This window comes from Numida meleagris, chromosome 6, assembly GCF_002078875.1.
Source record: "Numida meleagris isolate 19003 breed g44 Domestic line chromosome 6, NumMel1.0, whole genome shotgun sequence".
In the NCBI taxonomy this organism is placed as follows: Eukaryota; Metazoa; Chordata; class Aves; order Galliformes; family Numididae; genus Numida; species Numida meleagris.
In genome coordinates, this window is record NC_034414.1 from 47,877,308 (window position 1) to 47,903,444 (window position 26,137).

Below are 26,137 nucleotides of genomic sequence, written 5' to 3' on the forward strand. Positions count from 1 at the left end.
AAAAAAAAAAAAAAAAAAGGAAGAAACTCTTAGATATGGTTCTAAAATTTTTATTCAAGACTAAAAAGTTAGAACTACATGAGGAATTCAGGATGAAGATCTTGAGACCTTGGAAGATTTGAGTTCAGAGATTATATGATCAAGCTAAAACTGTTGCAGGGGAAGCAGGGATGGAGTGGAAGAAGACATGGTTAATAAGAAAGCATGACTCAACTTTCAGCAGTAAAAAAAGAAAATGTATTTGTTTTAGAACAGCTTCAGAAAAAGAAAAGGGAAATGACCGGTAATCAAAGCATCTATTCCTGTTGGGAAATGTATGAGCATTATTCTAAAACAGTAAATGAAGGAGTGGAGAATAGAGACCAAATGCTTTGTGTGGTAGATAAAATTGATCACAAAATAGACCACATAGAATATGATTAGCTACAAGTTTTTTCTTGAATCACTTACTTGCAGAATTAGTAATGTGTGTGAAACAGAGAGAGCAGAGTGTTCTCTGTTAATTTCTCCTCTGAATGAAGATATATTCTTTGTGTGGAATGCTGCAACCATGGCCACCATTTCAGGTTTCAGTTTAGTTGCATAAATAAGAGAAAAACAGCTATGCCTCTAACGAACATGGTAAAATCAGCTCTGTTATGATCTCAAATTCAGAATAAAAGTCACTGTCATAGGAAAAAGACTCTTCTCTGTGGACATAAATCTGCTTCAAACAGACATTTCTTCCAAAATCTTGAAGAAATTCTGGTACTGCTTCAAACTTTAAGTGGTATTTGGGATTTCTGTTCTCAGCCAACTGAGGACAGCCAGAGATTTCTGCTGAGGAAGAGCACTGTTCTCTGTTTTTGATAAACACTAAATTTCTTCCTATGAAAGAGAAGAATGTAAGATTATAAAGGAGGTAGTTGTTATTTTCTGTTTTAAAGATTTGAGTCTTGCAAGAAGCTAGCTCGTTTAGTTCTTGATTATGTCTAACACCAGTTAAAAATAAAATACACACACCGTCACTTGAAATCAGGATTAGGGTTGTATGTGTGTATGCTAGCATGATTCTGGAGGCTCTTGTGCAAACACATGTGGCTGTTTCATACACACTCTGTGGCACATCATTATTTTAAATTGTTTACCACCCATAGTCAAATACATGTGGTCTCATGCTGGTTACAGCAAACAAGCTCCACTCCTGAAATGAAATGCAGTACAGCAAAAAGTCCAGGACTGTGATGTCATCAACAGAGGGATGAGTCTGCTCTGTTCAGGGAGGGGCAGAAAATCAGAAGTTACACTCATTCATACAACAGAAGGAGCGTGGCTGCTCACTGAGAAAATTGCACTCACTTGTTTGTACCTCCTCAGTAGTGAATTTGCAGCCAAGGTATGTGTTTTTTCTCTTACGAAAAGTTGTCATTATTTAAATTTGGTAGTTTGTTACTTTTTCGAAACCACTTCTTGAATTCTTAATATGTTTCTAGTTCAATTAGAAAAGAACTGGCATCATTAGCATTCCAGGAACAGAGGAAGAAAATAATTATCGCTGATGTCGTGTGCTAACTTCGCAGATTTTGCAGAGGTTAAATGTTTACAGAAAAAATGCCTTATTTCAGAGTGCTCAGGATACCAAAGACAAAGGGACTGACGGGTATGGGCTATGTGAGGGAAATGATCTGTTCTGTCTGGAGGGCAGTCAGTGTGCTCCATTTGTTCCATCTATGAAAGAACAGAAAGTGCAAGCAGCTAACTTCATTTTCAGCTGAGAACTTACCTATCAAGTACCAGGGAAAAGCAGTGACAATTCTTCCTGTATGCTGTCAATGTTTTCTCACTGTTGTTTTGATTGTCAACTTTGTGTCACAGTTTGGATGTGTTTGTTCCTTATGCTGCTGACCTGTTTCATCTGTACTGACTGAATGGCAAAGATTAAGCCTTCAGAGTTATTTCTGTAACAAAGAAAGGTTTCAGTTCACTTTTGAGCAACATTATTGGTTTCCTTCTGATATTTGTATTAAAATGAAAAAATACAGTAAAAGCATGATTTATAAGATTCTGCTAAAAATAGAAAGCTTAGAACTGGAATTGTAATTAGAATGGTATAACAAAAGGACCAAATATTGATATGTATGCTATATTTCCAGCTACTCATTTTCCATTACTCAGTATTGTAAGCAGTAGGCTGAGTATAGTAACGGTAATAATAAAGTAGTCATGCAGCCAAAATAGTTAAGAGTTTTTCATTAGAATTCTTAGTTCTGATACATTGTATGTAGTCTTACAGATGCGATCTCCTAAGATTAGAATGTGTTTTTATCTTGAGCAGTTGTACATATTTCCTTAGAGAAGCTTGAACAGAGATAGGAAAAAATGTATTTCTTTTTACAGCAGAATCTCTAAATCTGAAGTATCAGGATATTGTGTAATATCTGTCATATAATTCCTATCTTTTCTGCTTTTTTTTCTGGAAATGTGCAGTCATTAAGGAAAAACTTAAAAGAAGCGTCTTTGCACTTCAAACCATTCAGAAACTTCCACACGTATCTGTCTTGTTTTCAGTGTGAAGAGCACGAACACAGAGAGAAAAGATAAGTGTACCGAAGTTAATAAAGATGTTGGATAGCCAAAGCAGAGACATCTCCAGAACACTTCTGTCAGGTTTTCCACTGCACCCTGTACATGCTAGAACAAGATTAAGTGAGTAACTCAGAGTTACCTGAACATTTTGTCCTGCCAACCCAACAGAAAAGCCCAGCCTTTCCTCTTGAGTTAGAGCTTCCTGAATTAAGGATCTCATATCTACACTCAAAAAAAAAAATCCCAGAGCTGTATTCCCAGGGCAAGTGTTACCACATTTAAAGTCCTTTCCCAGATAGAAAACAAGAGGAATTGGGAAGAATTTTAGCCCGTTAGTTATGAAGAGTCTAAAATTCAGTGCTTAAGAACAGTCAGTTTCAGATAGTCTATTTTTTCCTCGAAAGAAGGAGGCAAAAAGCTTTTAGAAACCCAAACCCCACTCTTTTCAGAGTTGAGTAGGAAAAAGAATCTTATTGCAATTCCAGGAAAACTTGTTAGTGAATAGAGCTTTGCTTTCAAAACAAACACATCCCCTCCCAGTAACCAAGTCAGCAACAAACGTACACCTGAGCTCATTAGCAATGTTAATCAATATGAAATTAAAAAGAGAATAAATATTTCTGTCAAAATGCTGTTTAGCTAAAACCTGTTTTTTCTTTAAAAGCTCCACATAAGACAGGCTTGTGCTTTTGTCACTGATGGTTTTTAGAATCCTCTCTCCACTCCAAACTTTTGGATTTCCCCTGCCTTATCTAACCATTGGTCTCTCTTCCTTCTTGCATACTTCAAATTTTACACACACGCAGATGAAACGTGTGCTCCTGCTCAGCTGATGCGTGTCTGCCAACAAACAGTGCCTCAAAGCAGAGGCAGAAGCTGTCCTTAGCCAGTCCTCTACAGCTGGTGTGGCTCTGGGTGCAGCTGCCCAAAGCCTCCAGCTTCTCCTTGTAGTATGGATCCACAGTGCTGTTCCTCTTCTGCTTCTCCCTCTTGTGCCGCTGCACAGCTTTTCTGATCAGGGAAGGGTTAAACAAGGGACTTTTCTTGAAGTGAATCTATTTCCTGAGCTGGTGATACCATTTGAGTACTTGTGATGCCTGCAAAAGAGTTGCACCCTACAGCACTAAAGTGGGAACACAAAGTGGGGCAGACTGAGGAGAGGTGAGGCAGCAATGCTTTAAAGTGACATTGCCGCATATGTCCTCACCTTTTGAGACCAGACAGCTGGGTGAGACCCTCTCCTAGCACAGCTAAGGAAGAGGACATCCCTAGGTGAGCCTTGTACAGAGAAATGGTTTTGTTTGTCCAATGGAGTCTGGTCTGAAATCACACTAATTGAACAGAAAAGTAAATGTGAGCCAGCAGTGTGTGCTTGCGGCCTTGAGGCTGAACTGTATCCTGGGCTGTATCAAAATAGGGATGGTAGCAAGGCAAGGGAGGGGATTGCTCTGCCCACATGAAGCCCCATCTGGAGTACTGTGTCCAGGCCTGGGGCCTCCAGCACAAGAAAAACGTGGAACTGTTGGAGTGGGTCCAGAGGACGGCCACGAGGATGATCAAAGGGCTGGAGCACCTCTCCTATGAAGAAAGGTTGACAAAGTTGGGCTTGTTTAGCTTGGAGAAGTAAAGGCTCCAGTGAGACCTTGCTGCAGCCTTCCAGTACTTGAAGGAGCTTATAATCGGGAGGGAGACCACTTTTTTACACAGGCAAGGAGGAATGGTTTTAAACTACAAGAGGGGAGATTTAGGTTACGTGTTAGAAAGAAATTTTTTACACAGAGGATGGAGGCAGTGGCACAGGCTGACCAGAGAAGCTGTGGGTGCCCCATCCCTGCAGGCTTTTGAGGCCAGGTTGGATGGAGCCTTGGGCCCTGATCTGGTGGAGGGCAGCCAGCCCATGGCAGTGGGTAGAACTGAATGGTCTTTAATGTCCCTTCCAACCTATGCCATTCTATGATTCTATGATATGATACAGACTCCGGGTACAGTTTCATACCAAACCCTGATCAAAGTGGAGCCCCCTGATCCAGCTCCCCATGAAGTCGGGCTCCTATAAGGGAAAGAGTGAGAACTCCCAACCAGAGATAGAGGGAGGATAGGGCATTCCTGTGGTGTGACAGCCTGGAGGCAGTGGGAACTACCGCAATGAGAAAACACAGGGGATAAGCATTGCAAGAAGAACACTAAATACAGATGCTGCAGGCTGCTAGCAGTTGCACCTGCTAGCTATCACCACAGGAGTGATACACCATTCACTTAGAAGCAGTGCTAGCACAGTGAGGCTGAAGAACTCTGGCCATGGTCCAGCACCCCACTGCAAGCCCCAGATATTGGAGAACAGACAGAAAGGAGACACAGGCAAGAAAGAAAAGAAGAAATAACACAAGGAGCAAAGTTGCCTGCTGAAAGCAAGCTGTCTCCATTCTGATAATAAGCAAGCCCAGAGCATTCAGATGTTGTAGAAAATCTGCTCCATTACAAACCACTCCAGGACTCTGCAAATTTGCTGAAGTGGTGGATTTTACTTCCTTTTGCTTCTATGCTATATTTACCTCCCCTGTATATTAACTCTTCAGCTTGATTCAGCAGCTCTGGGCTTGTCTTTGTGATCCCTGCAAATAATAAGGAACTTCCAGGTTTGCAGACCCTCCAGTGCTAAGCCTTGCACTCTCAGGTATGCCAGTGTGGTAAGGGTGTTGCAAACAAAGCCAGGCTTCAAGCTCTTGAATTACCAGAGAGCAGAGCTGCATAAATGCAGGAATCCATTTCTCACACTCATTATCTGCGATAAACTCAGCAATAAGGAGAGCAAGCTGTGGTTAGAGCTCAAGGTCATTTTGATATTAACAGGATTGAAATATGCATGCACAGAGGCAGAACTTGCTATAGCAGCTTTTCCTCCTGCAGTATTCCTGTAAGTTGTTTGGGAGCTGCATCCCCATGACTCTGGAGGGGCTTTTTCCCTTTCTTGCTGCTGTGTGATCTGCCAGCTAACTGACTGGCCAAAGGGCTGCTGCTCTGTGGTCAAGGGGCACAAAGGATGGGCATCAGGCTCCCCTCCAGAAGGTCAATGCCATCCCCTGTCCACACACATGCAGCAAAACCCAGCCACCTTCCTGGTGCAGTGGTGAACTGCCTGCAGACGCCACGCAGGCCAGTAAGCTGAGAGCAGTTCTTCAGGTCTCCTGAGCTTTGCTGCAAGCAGCTGTGAGGCTTTCATAATTCAAAGGTGGGACCTGATCCTTAAATACAGAATCATAGAATATCCCAAATTGGAAGGGACCTGTAAGGATCATCAAGTCCAACTCCTGGCTCCACACAGGAGGATGGAAATATTGAAAACATTGTCACTAGGTTTTGGCTCAGTTTTGCATGCACCTCTTATATTCTCCAGCACTCTTTCCCTAAAATGGACTATATTCTTCACTCTTTCTATTACATTTGGCTTCTGCTTAGACTGTAGGCGCTTTGGGGCAAAACCTGTCTGTATGCTTGCAGGGCTCAAGCACGTTGATTACCAGTGAAGCACCAGGTCCCAGTTTGATGCAAACAGGATGGTAATAGGATCACCCTAGAAGTTTTGCTCTTCCCACTCCTTCCAGCACTGGACACTGAAAATCACAGACCATTTTTCCCAAAGTAAACAGCAAAGCAGCAGGCAAATGGTTTGTGGAACTAAAAGTGACCATGAAATCTTTGTTTTGCAGAAGTGTTCTCTCTTTTCTCTCTATGCAAGCACAAAAAAAAAAAAGGCACATGCACAGATGTTATTAGCATCTTGTCAGAGAAGTAAGATGTATGCTCCTCTACATAATCACTGTACCCACCCAGCTCTGTCTTACCCATTTCTGTGCCATCCTCCAGGATGGGGCATCCATCTCAGACTTTCAGACTCCAACATTTAATTCCTGGTTCCCACATTTTAACTTACTGCAAAATATTATATATATATATATTCGTCATTCATTTGTGATGTCCATCTCTTATGATTGACACTTCTAAGTTTGTTTATTTCTTCTCCTTTACTCGGGCAAGTATTATCTTTTACTTGTTATAGTTAATGCTGAAATTTCCAAGTAATGAGAATCTGGGAGTAACCCTTATGAGCAGATAAACTAATAAAAATTCTTATCTTCTTTGAAACCTTCATTTTTTATAGAGATTTACAACAAGTAAAAGAATCCAGTAATGAAAAAAATGTACTGGCAGTTTACAGAAGAAGGGTGCTGGTTTAAAATTTGAGAGCTTTCTAAATGGTGCTACTCTTTTTTGTTTGTTTTCTTAGTGAGCTGCAAGTTAATTTTCAAAGCGATGCTATTCCAGCCTGATTAAGCCAGCATAACAAACCTGACAAGAAGGCAATTTGTGAATGGCACGGATGTTACTCACACTAGATTTAAATTTATAACATACGTACTTGTGAAAACACAGGTAGAGACATGTTGCATAAGATATGCATTGCATGCTCTCACATTCTACTTACATGATTTCTCTCAGAAACTTTTTTTCATTCAAAAGTCACCTCATAGCCAAGAAATTCCAGCCTGCTGACTCAGCAAAAGGAGTATTTCCCAGAACTAAAAGGAAGGAGAAGTAACAAAGTGGAGTCGGTTTTGGGAAGGCATTTCCTTCAACATTTTGGAAATGTCAGTCTTTTTCAGAAATGCAAGACAGCAATTTGTTTCCTTCCATAATGGACTTGGTCTGCCAATTGGCATCTGAACCATGAATATGGTGCTGTGCAAGACATTGGGAATTTCATTCTGCTGCACTTGTAAAAAATCTAGGTTTTGTAACATTTTGAATGGAAATCCCAGGTAAAACTCGTATTAATTTGGTGTCTATTTGACTCAAACAGGAATTCTTATTCATTCATTTTTTGCTTTCAAACCCTTTTCCCTCTTGGGAGATTAATCCCCTGTTTCCCTTCTTGCCTTCTTTCCAGCCTTCCTTCCTTCCTTCCAATTAGCAATATTTCTCCAGTGTTTTCTTTAACAGTGTTATGTTCTCTTCCAGAACTCACATCCCCTCATTTCCTTTCCACCTGTTCCTGGCCTGCCACGAGACTTTTCTGCCTGCAGAGAGCTGTTGCATGCAAAACCACACAGACCCTTATGTGCTATAGTGCCTGCAAAAGTGGAGGTACATAAGTTCAAATGGGACGATTAACTTAAATTAGAATATTTTTCAAAATTAACTAAGCTGTTCAGAAGATAGAAATTCTGTTTCATGGAAGAATTGGGGGAGCAAAAGGGAGAGATGAAAATCCCATTTGGAATGAAAGAATCTTGAAATTTCTGTAGCAGCAAGAAAACAAAGCATGTGCATTTGCTCAGGGGAAATCTGCCTGGGAATGGGCACCATAGAATTAAGAATTTTGAATGAGTTATCTTCCTTCTAAAGCAAGCTCCTGGTGGATACTGTAGTGAGTTGGCCACTTTCATTCTCACTGTTTTTTGGAGCTGCTTCACTTTGTAAAGACAATAAGCTATTCGGATGGCCACAGAGCACAAGAGTGAATCTGGGTCTCATGCTAAGCCATTAGCTACTTGTCTGTATATCTCCTTCATTGTTAAGAATCAAAAATTATATCTCCAAAATCTTTCCTGTTATTTTTTCAAAATGATTTATGAAAAAAAAAATCTTTTAAAATCTGTTCCTCAAGAAACTTTCTGTTTTGGTTGTCCTTTTAATAGAAAAAGGAAATTTGCCTCCTCTGACGTTTAGTAAAACATTTCACACAGAGCTGCAGCAACAGGTGAGGTACAGGAAGATGTGATCCATGAATTGTTACCACTGTGCAGACAGGATAGTACCTCTGATCTCTTGTTATTCTACATAGCTGCCCAGTGACAACCCAACACCACCTGACTGCTCAGGCTTAGAAGGATCTCTGCTTTTGCTAGTTGTGGGTACAAGAATTCTCTGAAGGGGTTGTGGCATGTATTCAGAAAAGAACCTTTCAAACAAAATTCTCACCACGTTTTTGTGTTGCACTCATATTCTCAAAAGAGCAGATAGACAGATCTTCTTGGCAACCACCTGTGCTCAAAAACCATAGCCTCAGAGTGAAAAACAGATTTTCTCTATAAGATTCTGGCAAGGCTCTGGCATCTCCTGCTGCTAACAAAGGGAGGACAATAAATTAGTACTCAGTTTAATTTCAGAACACTGGCAAAGCATGAAAAGGCAAAAATAAGATCATAATCCAAATGCTGGTTGTTGAAAATTGGTGTTGTAAATCACACCAGTTCACAGCTGGAGAAGTATCCTGAGCCATCCAGACCACTCAGAGTTGAAAAACGCATGACTGTTTGTACAATCTAGTTAATCACCAAATCCTTACCAACATTTGAATGCTTCATTCTGCATTTCCATAGAAATACAGTGCATTTCCACATAAAAATGGTCATTGGTGTTCTATGTTTTAGCAGAAAAACAGACTATGTTTGGGTGTGTATCCAATTTTATCAGCACTGGCTTTCAAAGTAATTGCAGTGCAGTCTGAGTTTACTATTCTCTCTCTCACACACACCATTTTAAGTATATATATGGTTTTGAGCTTTCCTCTGTGACATACTCATCGTGGTAATTTATATCTTGATATCTGAAAACTTACCTTTTCCAATTGTAAATGCTTCATACATTGGCTAAGGCAGGAACAGAGACAAAAATAATATGAAATGACTGTTGCAGCTGGTCAGGTAACAGTACAGGAGGGCAAGTTTGACCTAGGAAGGGCAAGACAAAATGGCTTTCGGAAGTTTAGCATTGAACTGAAAAAAATTACAGTTTCTTCTCCTTGAGAAGGGAACTCTTTGGCGCTTGGTTCTCCAGAGAGTACAGAATAGAAAAGAAAACAGACAGTTATATAGTTAATCATACTTTGCAGCCTATTCTGTTGTCAGAGCCCAATTTGATGTTTGAAAACTGCACCTTTACTGGATGAAGGTGTCCATAGAATCGTATGCTTTTTTGGGAGGCATTAAGAGAACCCAAGGCATTCTGTAACTACTAGCTTCTAGAAAAGATATATTCTGAGTGTGATAACTTCAGATATCTGCATGCACAGAGCCAAAAGCATGCTGGTGAGGATAACTGTAGTTGCAGATGAAATATTCGCTGCAGCAACACAAAGGATGTTCTAAAAATGTAGCAGAGCCTGATCAACTCGAGAGTAAAATCTACTAGAGATACTTAGCCTTTTCTCAAAAGTCACAGTTGTGAGAGTCACTTGTGAAAATGTGCAGAAAATGCTGCATTATTGCAAATGCCATTAATAACTGTGTAAACATGATTGTAATTAGAAGCACTGGAGGCAAATCTACTTTTTTGCCTAAATGGTTGTTAAAATGTTCTCTAGAAGCTAGAAGCAAAGTACTTCTGGGGCACAGAGCCATTCATTTGAAAGGCAAATCTCAACATTAAATAGTGCACAAAGGAAGCAGTATCAGTAAACATTTGGCCATTAGAGCTTCACATTTTACCTAGTTATGAGAACTTAGAGCTGATAGCCACGAAAAAGAGCCATTAGGAAAAAGGGGTGGCTAAACAGGGCCAGAGAAGATTGGTAGGAGTAAAGTAGAGCTGAAGAGGACACCCATGAGCTCATCAATGAGGGAGCCTTAAGTGGAGTTTTGTAAGCTGCAGAGCAACTCTTCTGTGCCTCCACTACAGCAAGGCAAGTAAAGGAGCATCAGTTTCTCAATCTTCCTGGGAACAGAAATACTTCAGAATTTACAGTTTTGTTCCTCTTATTATTCCACCTCTGTTGGTGAATTCATATTGTCCAGTGCTTTCTGCAGGATATTCCCACTGTTTGTGGTAGAGAAGATACCAAGAAATTTATGCCAATTGGTATGCTTCATCTGTGTTTTCCTATTTTTCAGCCAAGTAAAAATAAGTGCATGAAGGCAGTTTTTTTTTTTTCCTGTGTTATTTTCCCATATGTACCTTTTTTTTTTTTTTCAGAGAAAACACATTAAAGTAAAAACCTTTGCCTCTAGCTCATCTGCTTTAGCTGTTGCCAAGGTACTGCAGAGCTTTATATAGCATCCCTAATGTCCCAAAAGACAAGAAGCAGGAATTTTCTTTAAAAACAACAGTAATCCAAAGTCCAATACACTGAGCACCACATCAAACTTACTCATTTCAAATGCAGAAAATTAACTGTTTTTCAGATTTTAAGTATATTTTGTTGTTAAGCATAAATTTATGTTTCAACCATTTTTTTTTTCCAGAACAAATCAGGAGCTTCTCTTTTTCAGCTCTTAAAACCTGGACTGTTTTAACAGACTAATTCCCAGGAGACTCTTTTCCTTCTTTTCTTTTGCTGTAATTCTATATTTCATTTTACAGCCATAATGCTCTATTTTATAGTCCCTGATATGCTCTCCTATGCCTTAAAATTTGCTACTTTGTAGTAATATCAAATGTCAAAGGGTCACCAGCAGCATCTGGGGTTATTTCAAGAACTCCAAGCTATCTTGCATGGCTCCAGAAACACATGGTTCTCAGAGGCCCTATATCATACTCTTTCCAAAATACCCATACTCCAGCACCTGAATGGCCTCCCAAACACTTGGCTGCTGCTGTTCTTCAAAATAACAGATTTTTTTCTCTTATGCTTCTCCTGTGCCACAATGACCTAATGTCTTTTCTAAAGCCAGTTCACGTGTTGCTTTCAACAAAATGTCCATAGCTTCCTAAGGATGTTCAGTGAGCTTTACTCTGTTGACACTCTGCTTCTGTCTGTTGGGCTAAATTCAACTGGAAGTTTCAATTATTAGCACAAGAAGCACAAATTAAGAATCATAGGATAATCCAAGTTGGAAGACATCAAGGAAGTTAACCTCTTGCCACAGTCTAGGCCAGTGGTGTGGTAAGATCATGTTACTCAAGCTTTCATCCTTTTGGATTTTTAAAAATTCTGAAGTTGAGAAGATAGAAATTGAATGATTTAATGGCTGGAGAAACTTGAAGATCTTGTTGTTTTGATCTTAGACCAGATTCTAATGTTAAAAATGACAATTTCTCATTTCAGATGGAATAAAACTATATTAACAAAAATGTACTTTCAGAATGGAACCAACTTCAAACTTAGGTGCCATTTGCATCATTTGGAGCACATTCTGTTTCTAAAATAGGTAGTAACAAATCTGAGGATGAACACCACCACTATATCTAGAGTAAATCTTTAAAGAATTCATAGTAAGATTTGCCCTTTTCTATACACAGTTACCCTTCCTTCTGATCCAGTTCACATTTTCCTCTTCCTACCAGATCTCACAAGAGTCCAGCCATTTTGTTCTGCTGATCACTATCTCAATTACAGTTATTTTACACATAGATAACATATTCTGTCAGAATTATTCGACTTACTGAATAGGATATATAAACCATTGAAAAATAACATCCCAAGTTATTTGGAGATGAAAAGTAAGGAATTTTTCAGGAAAAGCATAATACTAAAGAGTCTAAAGTGACCTCTGTCAAGATAGCCATTTGGAAAAAAATATTATGTGTGGTGCTTTATCACACTTGATTGGGCTTCTGTTCTTACCACATCTTTCTTTAGTTGATTACAACAGAAAGTATTGGAAGTGTGTGTCTTGTGTGTATCTTCCCATCCCACCCATGGGAAAGAGTAATAGCCTATTCTCACCTTAGACTCATTGCTATTGAGATAATTAACAGAACAAATATTTTTCCTTTTTTATCTAACATAATTGACCCTTAACAGTAAATGCAGTGTAATGGCTGTCATTCCATGGTGTGCTTCAAGTTTACACACCAGAGAGTGTCTAAAAACTCCTCTTTTGAGAAGTAAAAGCTTTATTTTTTGTTCATTGCCTTAATTTTATGACAATGTGGGAACTTGATTCTCATTAAAAAGCCTTTCCTTCTGCAAGGTGATTTTTGTCCCAGTCAAGTTCCTCGATCTGGTTCATCATGACGGCTAATAAAACTGAACAGTAATTTTGAGGGCAGCCATAGGGTGGAAAGGAACAGCAGAGGAGAACAAGGAACAGGAACTGCATAAGCCAACATTGACACAGGAAGTATCTGCTGATCTACAATATCATGTGAGCTAAAACCAAGTAGATATTACTTGTACAAAGACTGGAAATTAGAAATGAGTCAATGCGACAGTAAAAGCAGAGAAGAAAACTTTTTATTGTGAAACTGAAGGTAAGAAACAAGAATGATTCAGGCACTTCTGTATCAGCAAAATAATGAATACATTCTCAATAAAGCTGAATTAAAAGGATATTCTGAGTAACTTTCAGAGTACATTTCACAACAGCCACATAATTATACATTTTTGATGTTTGGACAAAGGCACAACTCAAATGCTTGCTAAGGCCTAAGAAAGGGAAACAAACCAATCCCATTGCTCTTGGACTGGATGGAAACAAAAGACTTAATATACTGGGGACAGGTGATGATTTTTGAAATAGTAAAAGTTGAAATAAAAGTTGAATTAGCAGCTTTGAAAATAAGCCTAAAAGAGAAAGAACAGAATTCATAAGTAATAGGACTTTACTGTGTTTTTGTTGACAACAAATTCCAAAAGTAAGACCCATCACAGAAGACAACCTTGATCTTGCAACATGTCTTTCAGTTCTTGCTGAAAACCTTCTGCTTATGCTATCCTATCAACTATCCTTGAGGCCTCTGGACCTACTCGTGTGGAGATATAGGATATGCATTGAGGTTGTTATGTCATAACCTTATACTAAATTGAGAAACAATAAAAATCCCTTTCCCCTGCAAACACTGTCCTGGAATGAAACCCTCTAAATGTGTTAAAATGAAACGTACATCTCCTTGGCTGGCAAACATTTATGACTTGTCAGATGGTCTCAGATGAGGCAGTTAGAGGAAGTTCTGTCACATCTTATTTTCTTATGTCAATAAATTTTAACATTATACGCTCTTGAGAAAGGAGAAGTAATACTTTCTCTCAGCAGAAAACAGACTTTCCAGTAAGCACCATGCTGCAGAAAACCACCCTTACCTAGGGCATTCTTTAAACTCCTGTTATTTTTCATTTCAGTAACAGTAGATCTATCAGGCAGGTGCCTTTTTACTTATGGCTCTGGCAGCTCCTCCATTGCATTTATTGTAGTTTTTATAGCAGCTTGAAGAAGCATGGCTGCTAGACTATTGGGCACCACTAAGGGACACTTGGCTGCCCCAGCTGTGTTCAGGGATATTTCGGAGGACAAATCCTCACAAAAATAAATAGCATTGGAACAGCCTCAGGTCTGCACAGGATCAGAGATTTAGATGGGAGACTGTGGCAGGCCTTGGTGTTTTGCTGTTTCTTTCTGCAGCTGATCTTTCTTTTAAAAAAGCACATCACTAAAGTCTCATATTTCAGAACCAAGCCAATGCCCCTCCCAATTTGCAGCCACTCAGAACTATTTTTTTCCTCCCATCTTTTCTGCTCTTCTGTACCATCATCACCAGGTTGTATATAAAGCTGTATGTACATATGACAAGCCAGCTACTAGCAGTACCTAAAACAAATAAACAAAATACTGTTAAGGATGATTCCACACGCTTCAGTGTGGAATTCATCTGGGTATTATATCCAGCCTTCACAAGGCCTTTGATCTGAATCTGTATCACTGAAATGAATTTCTGGTCTGGATACCCAGCTCCCAGGCACTACCACCAAAAAAGTCTAACACAATTGCTTCCATAAGTGTGACAGCAAGGGATAGTCATTTCAGGGAATAGGAGAAGCTTAAATTGGTACTATATAATCTCACAAAAATTTTGATTTACATTCAGATAAATAGTAAATCCTTACCTGAAATGGCTTATAAGAGCCCTGAAGTTGAGTAATCATCAGTAGTATACCATTTTATTTTAGGGAACACAAACAATCTGGCAGCATGAATAGACTTTTGCAATAGCATTTGTCCACAAAATGAAACATGCTGTTTCATTTTAATTAAATACTCTTTCTCTAAGTTCAGTGCATGTATCCAATTAACTTAATACAGGAAGAAAAACCAATATCAGCCATATATCTGTAAAAAAAAAAAAAAAAAAAAAAAGGCTCTGTTATGTTTTCAGTGTAATGATTCCAGAGGCTGCCTGTCACCTTCCTTCCATGCCCTGCATGCCTGCATAAACTCCTGTACCATGCCCTTACTGACACACCACATCCTGTTTGCCTGTCCTGTTTGCCCATCCTGTTTGCCTGAACCACTCTATCATTTTTGAAAGGTCATGGAGAACAGGAGAGGTTCCTGAGGATCAGAGGAAAGCCAAAGTCACTCCAGTCTTCAAAAAGGGCAAGAAGGAGGAGCTGGGAAACTACAGGCCAGTTAGCCTCACCTCCATCCTTGGAAAAGTGATGGAGCAGCTTATTCTGGATGTCATCACCAAGCAAGTGGAAGAGAAGGTTATCAGGAGTAGTCAACATGGATTCACCAAGGGGAAATCATGCTTGACCAATCTGGTAGCTTTCTATGACATCATGACCAGCTGGGTAGATGAGGGAAGAGCAGTTGATGTCATTGTATACCTTGACATCCGCAAGGCTTTTGACACTGTCTCCAATTGCATCCTCATGGGTAAGCTTAGGAAGTGTGGGATAGATGAGTGGACAGTGAGGTGGATTGAGAACTTGCTGATTGGCATAGCTCAGAGGGCTGTGATCAGCAGGAGAATGTCTAGTTGGAGGCTTACAGCTAGTGGTGTTCCTCAGGGGTTGATGTGGGGTCCAGTCTTGTTCAACATCTTCATCAGTAACCTGGATGAAGAGGTAGAGTGCACCCTTAGCAATTTTACTGATGATCCAAAACTGGGAGGAGTGGCTCATTGCAGCCAGCAGTTCAAGGGAGGTGATCTTCCCCCTCTACTCTGCCCTGGTACATCTAGAGTACTGTGTCCAGTTCTGGGCTACTCATTTCAAGAAAGACAGGGCTAGATAGAGTCCAGCAGGGGGTCACGAAGATGATGATAGGCCTGGAGCATCACCCTCATGAGGAAAGGCTGAGAAACCTGGGACTTAGAGGCCTGGAGAAGAGCAGACTGAGAGGGACCATTATCAGTGTTTATAAGTATCTAATGGACAGGAGTCAAGTGGATGGGACCAGGCAACAGGACAAGGGGCAATGGGCACAAACTGCAATACAGGAAGTTCCACATGAACATGAGGGAAAGCTTCTTTACTTTGAGTATGACGGCACTGGAACAAGCTGCCCAGAGAGGTTGTGGAGTCTCCTCTAGAGATATTCAAAATCCACATGGATACTTGTGCATCCACATGCAGGAAACCTGCTTTAGCTGCAGGGTTAGACTAGATGATGCCCATGGGTTGCTTGCTCCAACCCTAACAATTCCGTGATTCTGTGAAGATGCTGGCAACAAAACTGTCCTGCCGTGTTTGCATTTGAAACAGTCAGAAGGAATAAGCCAATGAGCCAGTCTCAACTTCTTACCAGTGATTTTTTTTTTTAGTTTTTTTTTAAGCTTTTGTATGGGCATATATCCTTATTTATGTAGTACTAAGATAAGCGGTAATTTGTGTATAAGATGAATTAATGTTGTTTCCCTAAGCAAACAAAACTACAATAATAATATTTATATTTCAGCCTTTTCCATTTTAAAAATTGTTGTCTGGTATTGCTACCACTTGTGTTGATGCTAATAAATAAGACCAAGAATAACTAAGACCTCAAATCCAAGTGTCTAGATACATATCAATAGTGAACAAAAAAGTTATTGAGCTGGGCAGCATGGATTCTGGTGACAAGAGAGCTTATGCTATTGTCTAGGGGGAGGGAATGTTCAAAGTTTGCCTTGAATAAAATTGAATCAAACCGCCCTTCATCCTGGCAAATTTTCTGGTGAATAAGAAGCCTTGTACTGCTCAGTGAAGTAAGCATGTCTTAAGAGGCAGAGCATGGACACAATGTGACACAGTGGGAGAGTAGCATAGTGGTTCCTTGCAGTTATTCCAAAGTGACACGACAATGGTTAGCTGACCCTGATCCCAAAATGTAAAGGAAAGGAGAAATTTTTCTGTGTGAAATGCTGGTTAACTGTGTAAATCCGGGTAACAGCAGTAGCTGGCAAGCACTGAGAGTGAAGACATTTGATAGAAATAGAACTGCAAGGATGCTCAGGCCCTTGTTAAGTTTTAAGCTGTGTCTGCTATTGCTTGAGGGCAAAAGAAGGGCTGTTTATTGTAGGAGACCATAAATTAGAAATGGAAGCGTGGAGGCCTGCAGTGACTCATTTCAGCCTTAAGATCCTCGCTGATGTCATTTGTGGACAATTTGATCATACCAGGATGTGGCTATAATTTACAAATAAGAGAAAGCGTAAACTTTCAGAACCTGAAATATTACATCATGCTGGTAATTCCAGTACTTTTGTAGTCGGGAATATTGCCATGGGCTAAACAGTCTTGCCTCGAGGAATTTTTATGCTAATTTTTGTCAGTGTAATTCAAACATCTCATCATTAATTTGGATTCCAAAAAAAGTCCATAAACTATCAAACACTGAGTACTCCGGCTAAATTTAAGAAAGATAGCTCTCCTCCCCCCTTTGTGGTCTCAAATACCTTTATTTACATAACAACTTACACGTAGCTTTCCCAATCCTCAAGTAACAAGCAGCCAAGAAGGTTGAGGTCATATGGCAACAGTTTCTATCTGCTGCTTTGCCTGGTGTTCTTGCAGATTATTTCTCACTATATCTCAGCACACAAGCAAATGGTTAGCATAGTACAATAGAAGTTTAACACCACTGTCAGAGGTACCCCAATCTGACTGTGAAAAATGTTCACTTGTTGCAGCATGGGCATTTCCCCATTTGGAGAAGAAAACGTCTTAGCTTTCCTGGAGCTCATTCATACACAGGGGCACTATTAACTGAGCTCTGAGTTTTTTTCCCTGTATTTGTATTCCTTATTTCACAGCTCTTGATCTTTAGAGAGTTTATCAGTCGCTTCATCATATTCTGCTTCTCCTCCTTCAGGACCACCCATAGGTTCTAGCATGTGCAGCAGTAGCGTGGAGACCTTCCATCCTCACCTAACATTTATTTCAAGGATTCCTGGACTCTGGGCATTATCTTTGGCTTTCTGCTCCTCTTACACCTCTGTTCTGGCATGCTACCCCCAGGATGGTACATACAAGTCCATCCTTGATCAGTAGAAGGACCCACCAGGTTTCCAGGCAAAGCCAAGAGATGTTAATGACTGTTCCCAGCTCTCAGAGCTTTCTGGTCATGGCATTTGTGACTGCCACCTTTTGGAGTCCCTCTCCCCTTGCCTGTAAACAATCCAGCACCACAGCAATTACAGTATATTACCCTCTTCTTCCCAGTCTCTTTGTGAGTGTACGTTATTTGGAGCATTGGCAGGATTATGCCATTGCTCAACATATGATTGCAATAGCCAACCTCAAAGCCTTCCTCCATTGCTTGGGACAGTGTTTGAAACCAGTAGAGGGCTGGGTGCCACCAAATCAGACAAGACACAGCTATCTGCCACAGAAGCCATGCTGCAGCCTCCTGCTACCAAAACCTTGCCATTTATGCCCAATACTACTAGCAAAAAAAATATTCTGGGAGAACAAAAAGTAATGACTGACAACATGTTTATCTGACTGCCAAGGATGAAGTATCTAATAGTAAGAGGCGAACTTCAGCAGGAACAAATTCAAGCCCCTACAGCAGTCCTCCATAATCAGTAATAGTAAATTGCTTCAGCTAGACAGTTTACATCAAAATCATCAGATAAAATCAGTCCCAGCTGAGACATTAAAACTGCTTTGCATTGCACACAAAGTGTTTGTAGAACCTGTGTAAGGGGGTTACATTTATTTTCACTGGCCTGAGATAAGACAATGGCAAATCAATCTCTTCTCTAAATTATAGCAGTGTAAATCATAATTTATTCAGCAAGCACATGGTTTAAATGACTTTCCTGTGCTGCAGAGAATAGCCCCAAGCAATCATTTAAATAGGATATGTAATGACAATTAGCAGATTTTACACTGTTCATGCCCAGATTTCTAACAACATTTTATAGAAGGCCTGAGCTAAGGACCAAGGATGCACATCATCCAGGAGCCTCACAGCATGAGTCTTGGTCACATTCTGACTAGTTCCTGAAGTCTGTTCCTAGACCACAGTAATGTGACAGAAGTAACTTATTTTAAACAATTCTCAGTCTTTCCTTTCTAAAGCACAATCATCTAAAAGGTGAATTAAAGGAAAAATATCATCAACCAATGGGCAGCTTTTGAGCTTCCGTTTGCTGTAAAAATTAATTCCTGGTTCTTGCTTTCCTCTTAGTCATAATTATGCGAAAGAGGCATAGAAATTGCCAACAATATCATTGTCTTTATGACTTTGAATTACTAATGAATGCATTATTAAGTATCTGCAGATATTCAACCTCAAAGAATAACATAATGCACTTAACAATTCTTGCTGCTGCCTGCTACGAGCAGAAACAGCTTCTGCTTACAGCATCACCCAACAGAACTTCTGTTCTCAGATGACCTTTTGTTGGTCCATTAGTATTTCAGTTCCTAAACATTGTTAGAGTATGAAGTGCCAGGAAAAAGGGCTACAAAGGTGGTGAAGGGTCTAGAGGGCAAGGTGTGTGAGAAGCGGCTGCAGCCCCTTGGCTTGTTCAGCCCAGAGCAGAGGGAGCTGAGGGGAGGCTTATGGCAGCCTGCAGCTCTTCACAGGGAGTGGAGAAGCAGTGCTGAGCTCTGCTCTCTGTGACAGGGCCCAAGGGAACATCATGAAGCTTTGTCAGGGGAGAGGCAGGTGAGAGTTAGGGACAGATTCTGCACCAGAGGGCAGTGGGCACAGCCTCAAGGTGCTGGAGTTCAATAAAGTTTGGACAATGCTCTCAGACAGAGGGTTTGAATTTTGGGTAGTCCTGTGTGGAGCTACAAGTTAGAGACAATGATCCTAGTGGGTCGCTTCTAATTTGGGATATTCTGTGATTCTGTGAGACACAGAAAGAGAGACTTGAAGCTCCTGTTTGCAGTTTGGTAGTGGTATCTCTCAGCCACAAAAGTTGGGCTTTGAGGTACTTGTTTATGAATGTCACCACCTTGATGTCAGGCTTTTATACTGGAACAATAATTACAGAAAAGTGTGATTATCAGAGCTATTACTTAATCTACCAGAACAGTAAAGATATCAAAATCATTAGGATAAAAGTTACTTGCATTTAAAAGGGGACATAGAAAGTAATACCAAAACTTCCTATAAATATATCAAAAGTAAGAGGGTTATGATGGATAGTCTAGGCTAGCTACCAAAATGAAAAGGGAGCCAGTAACTCAGAGAATGCTGAAATGTTCAGTGACACCTCTGTGTTATTCATCTCAGAAGAGATTGTGAACTGATATTTAAGAACATTGATTTGAACAATTTGATACATTTGATTTGAGAAAAAATAAGTTAAAGAATTTATGGAGATCTTCAGAGTGATACGGCTGTATATAACACACAGTTGTGTGGCTGAGGAGTTAGAAGTTCTTTGCTTTCACTTCTCGTGTCTGTGAGGTCAAGGAGAATGGGGACATTTCAGAAGCTCAGAGATGGTAAACAAAATATCTATCTTTTAAAAGGCACAGAGTGAAGGACCCAGGGATTTACAGGCCTGTCATCCTCATTTAAATTTCTGGAAATACAACAACAAAATATTAAATAATCAATATATCCACATATAGAGGACAATAAAGAATATTAAGGTGATAAGGAAATGCCAATAGGAGCTTGTCAAGAATAAGGTTGTGTCAAACCAATCCAATCCAGAACTAATGGATAAGCCAAAAACAATAGATGAGGCACATCTAGGTTTCAGTAAGTCCTTTGGTATTGTCCTATATTCCATTGTGCTGAAATATGAACAAATAAAATCACAGAAAAATGTAATGTATACAAGTGGTCTGCTATGCCTAGAAGGGCTCAAGACAAAAAATAAGATTCCTAATGAAAGCATTCACAATATGCAGCAGTTGCTTGCACCAGGAAGATAAAAAGCAAACATTGATCAGAATATTTCTAGAGTCACATAACATGGAACAAATACATCCATATCTTCTATACATAAAATCTCTAGATAACAAGTGTAGCCAAAAACATAGGTCACTGGGCAGGTGTCTACAATATTTAATGCTGTGTAATAAAGCAGCTTCACCAACCCATTCTCTAGAATCCGTTTATAAACTTTCAAAAGAAAAAAGTACACTGGTGTCTCAAGGTTGAGGTGGTCCTAACAATAACAAGATAAGTGAAGATGAAGAATAGATGCTTTAGGATGGATATATGTTCCTGTTGTTAGATATGGGGTTTTGGAAAGATGAACTTGGAGAATATTTATTTTGATAATCAGTTTATACAAATACCGTCCTTTGCTCAAGTCATGAAAGACTGGAAAGATGTCCATTGCTGTCATTTTGGTTTGTGCTTGTCTTTCCGTTTTTGTGTTGTTTTGTCTTTAAATGTTCTCAGTCTCGTTTGTTTTATCCAGCTGACCTGTACTGCCTGACACTTGTGTTGTAAATTTTATGGCAGAGAGTTTTTGTTATACTTAGTGAAATGCAGTCTTGATCTTTGCATTTGGTTCCCAAGCACTACAGTACTTAATTAAAATAAATACACAAAATATGGTCATCATTTTTCAGCAGTTCTTCATCTAACAGCCAAATACCAATGTACATATCCAGCACTGACATTTATCAACCAACTAATGCAGTAACCAGAACACAAATGAGAACCTCATCCTTCCAGGAATTACAGACATATCCCCTTTTCACTGCCAAGTTACCAGATGAGTCAGAAAAATGTTTTAGTTAAAAATACATCTGAAAAGCTTCCAGTAAAACCACAATATTATCAGAGGTATTTTAAAGACCTGGAATAAGACAAACAATATTGCTGTCACCTAGTCCAGATAACTATACAAAGAGGCCTGAGGTCTTACATTTGGGCATTCGGTATCTCAGAAACACAGCAATAATTACCACAGTTAACATTTTAACAGCAACAAGTGGAACCTGAATATTCAAATTCTGTTTGATCCTAGTGACATTTAATCATGTATCTGAGATTTATGTCCTTAAATAATCCCCTGTAAGACCCTAAGCTGTTCTGAGTGTTTGCAGTACACCTGGTTTTCACATTGTGCTCTTACGCTCAAATTAGCTCACTGAAGCTTGATTGCAGACAGGTAACAGAATATCCCAGGGTGGAAGGGATCCATAAGGATCGAGTCCAATTCCTATGGTCTTTGCTTACATGATGGCAACTATCTTTGCCAATCTGCCAGCCCATTTAGTATGGACCTATTAAACCCAGATTCCCTTCCAAACGTTGTACCATTCATCTCTTCTGTGACTTGCCTGCAGAAAGAGACGGTAGCATAAGTACAGAAATATGCAGGTGATTCCAGTGAGTCAATAAAACCACTCTGCTTCCAAATACTAATCTTCGCACCTGCAGCTTTCTCAGTGCAAACTAGACCTGCAAACTAAATTCTTGCTGTGAGAGGAGATTTTGATAAAAATAAGGAGCTGTGTGAGGAGGAAACACTACTGAATTCCATCAGTTCCAGTTTTACAGGAGAAGGTGGCAAATGTTGAGAAACATGCCACAAGCCTGTGAGCTTTTCAGCTGGAAGCATGAGTCTCACAATGATGCATCTTCCTCTGAGAGGCTATGAATATTGATACGCAAAGATAAGAAAAGAAAGTAACCGTCAACCTCCTCAAAGAATTAAAAAGAAGAAGAAACAAAAGGAAAGAAAAAACAAGTAAACTTGCCGTTTTCTTTTATTCACTTGCTAGTGAATAAAGGCTGGCAAATGTTCTTTGCCAGCTTCAGTTAACCAGCTTGTTACAATGATGACTGTTCCACACATGCAGTCCATGGCAGTTTGCTCTGTGAAACCCTCTGCAAGCAAGCAAGGTGACTACAGAAAACCAACCCAGAGAATCCTAACTCTGTTTGATGCCATCTTTGTTTAAGATAGCAGGAAAAGCAGAGCTAGCTTTTCTCCTTGTGTCTTTTGCAGCAATGAGCTATTTCACCTTTTCTTTTTTCCCCTCTCTCTCTGCACAGAAATGGTTACCATCACAACTGAAAATGTTACACAACTTTACAATGTTATGGCCACACAGGAGTTCACAATCAGTCCAGCAGATTTCCACAATAATTCAAGAGAGCATCAGATGAATGAATACAAATGTATTAATCCAGATGCATGGAAATGGCTACAGACTTTTCAGCCTGGATTCCTTTGGATTATATTTATTTTGGGAACAGTAGAAAATGCCTTTGTCCTTATTGTCCTGTGCTTCCACAAGAGTCGCTGCTCAGTGGCTGAAATTTACCTCGCAAATATGGCATTTGCTGATCTAATGTTAGTCTGTTCTGTACCTTTCTGGGCCGTTAATATTTCTAACGATTTTCAGTGGCCTTTTGGCCTGTTCCTCTGTAAAGCTGTCAATACAATCAGCTACATGAATTCTTATTCCAGCATTTATTTTCTGACATTAGTGAGCATCGACCGCTATCTAGCCTTGGTAAAAACCATGTCTCTGGGACGGATGCGGCGAACAGCCTGTGCCAAGTGGAATAGCTTTATAATCTGGATGTGTGCATTGTTCATATGCTCACCTACAATGCTGTTCAGAAACTTACAGTATTTCAAAGAGTACAACATCACAGCCTGCTCTCTTGTTTATCCAGCACCCTACTGGCACCCTGTAAACAACTGCCTGCTGAATACCGTGGGCTTCATGATCCCACTCTGTATAATTACCTATTGCACTACTCAGATCACCAAGGCCTTACGAAGTAACGAGCTACAAAAACTAAAGTTAATCCAGACAGAGAGGAAAGCTACCTTGCTGGTCCTTGCTGTGCTCTTGCTGTTTGTCACTTGCTGGCTTCCATTCCAGATCAGCACACTCATTGACACAGTCTGCTACCTAGCAGGGAATTTGGAATGCCTTGAAGACATCAATGACATTGTGACCCAGATAGCAATCTACTGCGCCTTTAGCAACAGTTGCTTGAACCCAGTCCTGTACGTTATTGTTGGTAAGCACTTCCAGAAGAAGGCAGTGGAATTCTACAAGGACTTGATCCCACAAAGGTGCAGAAAGTCACAGTCTGTGAAGACAGAGAACTCTCTGGACACTTTAAGAACTTCCATTTCAAGTGAATATCTAAGGAAAAAGTCTGCTTTGCCATTATCACAATAGCACAATTTGTTCATAATGGAAAAAAAAAACAACAAATACTTTTAACGTATCAGTCACCTCTAATATCCATCTGCTATGGGCCAGCAGAATGAACATGTAGCAGCACTCATCACTTGTCAGAAACCGATGGTTTGATCTTAATGCAAACTCAATACAGATAATTGCTTCTAATATTACTGGACTTTTTTTTTTTCCAATTGAATCATTCTTTGTAGCATATTTACATTTTCATGGCTGAATTATATTTTTTGTGTGTATCAATTGAAATGTTTGTATTTCTGTGGAATATAAGTGTCAGAATGCACATACAGTTCACTGAATAGAGTCTCAGTCTAGAAGCTATTGTTAGGGTCATGCAACTACTAATGGTACCTATACCCTTTGATAGAGTACATTTTTTGATAGGATGGACTTGTACTTATGTAAGTTTAAATGAATCCAGCAGGACTATTATTGAAATGGATTTTCAAATACGGCCATCTTCTGGGCTTTTCTTTTCTCTGCTCCAAAGTTATTTACTCAATTTACAAGATGTGCCTTCTTGCAAGTTCTCTGACTGCTTGGTGCAGATTTACATTTGCCCCTATGTATGGAACATGGTTCGGAAAAGGTAGAACAGTGAAGAAATGAAGGCTGCAGCCAGCCTCATGAAGGCAGTGGAGTTTTCTTTGTAGCAGGAGGCTCTTTACTCCTACAACTAAGTAAAACATTCACTATAGAGAGCTCCTTTAGAGTTAATGTTATTTACATTCATACCTATCCATCAGCTTAGAAACTTGTTTTTGAATATTCACAAAGCATAATTAATATTTGCAATATTATTTAATGGAAACATAAATGCTCAGCACAACTGGCACAATCTCACAAGAAGAAGAAATAAATATAGAGGAGAGCATCACCTCACTGCCTTAGAAAGATGACTGAAGCTAATAGGGGTCGTGAATGCTAGGAGTACTCAAAAAAAGGCATTTTCAGACTCTACTGCTACCTAAATTTTATTTATACAGTTAGTCTGACTGATTCAAATACAAGATAACAATTCCTAAATTAGACTGGATTTAAAAATGAAAGAACTTTACACAAAAAAAGCTCAGTGTTCTGAATAGCAAGTATGCACTTTTACTTCTGGGAACCTCGATCTAAAACCAAGCTGGAGAGGATCTAAAAGCTTCTGAAATTAACAGAGCCTTTCTGTTCCTTTCAAAGGACTTAAAGTTGGAGCCTTAAAACTCCCAAGAAATAGAGTTTTGAGACATCAGGAAACTCAAATTGCTAACGTGTGGCCTTTATTCAGAACAGCTAGACTGGAGTAATTTCATGAATTCCATGAGTGGAATGAAGTTCCATTCAAGCTAGGGAATCTGTATTCAACCTTCAAGTAACTAAACTAAAGAAATGCTCTAGAAGTTTGTGACTGTGCTATAAAAGCTATAGGATTTAGATGGCTGCAGATAATTTATAAACAATTTCTATAGGTTTCATTTAATCACATGTTATAATTATATGTCATAACTATTTCTACTGTTTGTTCTATATATGGTCCAAGATGTCCGTGATGAAACACTGCAAGTCTTTCTGTTATCTCCAGTGTTACCAACATTGTCTTGTCCAGGAGCATGTTGTTCACACAGCCTTTAAGTGAAACCATACAGAGGTCATGGGCATAATGGAAGAGAATTTTGAGTATTTGGTACTGAGAAGTAAAATATGATAATGTTATGACGTGTAAAGAATATGACATTAATTTAAAGTATGTAAATAAATAGGTGTGTTATTTTGCTATACAGTAAAAATGCACAATAGAAAATAAACTACCTTAACACATGAAATGTGATGGTATTTTGTTCTCTAGCTCGAGTTCTCTTACTTAGGAGGGACTTGTCAGAAGTGCAACTGTTAAGGATACTTTCCTCTTCCTTCGCTTCCCATTGTACCAAGAGAAAGCAAGTTGAAAGTATGGAATATTTTCTACTTTAAAAGCCTTGGGTCAGCCCATTTCTGAGTGGTGCTGAACATCCTCAATTCCTTTTGAAGTTGAAAGATTAATTAAGGCAGATAAAGATCCCTTCAGTAGCTTTTCTTTGCACGTTGGTAGCTCAATTTCTCATGAAGCAGCAAATACTCAGTTTCTTTCTGAGGACTTCAGGTACACAAGAACCTCTAGGTGCCCTCCACAGCTGCCTGCAGGTTAGTTTGCCTAAAGTCTTTACTCTTCTGTGAAAGCACAGATACCAACAGTAAGGCAAAATCTTTACATCAGGCTATGCAGATTGTAGAATGCATTAGGTTGATTCCCAAGTT

General features: G+C 39.5%; 1 protein-coding gene across 3 annotated transcripts; it reads left to right on the forward strand.

Moving 5' to 3' along the window:
* On the forward strand, nt 1,248–25,665 carry BDKRB2 (bradykinin receptor B2). Of its 3 annotated transcripts, none has more exons than XM_021402617.1 (3): nt 1,274–1,375; nt 2,548–2,685; nt 22,689–25,665. In XM_021402617.1, exons 2-3 carry the CDS (start codon nt 2,601–2,603, stop codon nt 23,834–23,836), a joined length of 1,233 nt encoding a protein of 410 aa, XP_021258292.1. In that variant the 5' UTR covers nt 1,274–1,375; nt 2,548–2,600; the 3' UTR covers nt 23,837–25,665. The 3 variants fall into 3 exon arrangements, with proteins under 3 accessions (XP_021258294.1, XP_021258292.1, XP_021258293.1); XM_021402618.1 differs by lacking the exon at nt 2,548–2,685 and adding an exon at nt 7,582–7,707; XM_021402619.1 differs by lacking the exon at nt 2,548–2,685 and having other exon boundaries at nt 1,248–1,375.

Excerpts from the sequence above, each read along its gene's own strand:
- BDKRB2 (XM_021402617.1), top strand. The coding sequence starts at position 2,601 with ATGTTGGATAGCCAAAGCAGAGACATCTCCAGAACACTTCTGTCAGGT. Across the intron at positions 2,686-22,688 it reads ACATGCTAGAACAAGATTAA|AAATGGTTACCATCACAACT; the intron begins GTGAGTAACTCA and ends CTCTCTGCACAG.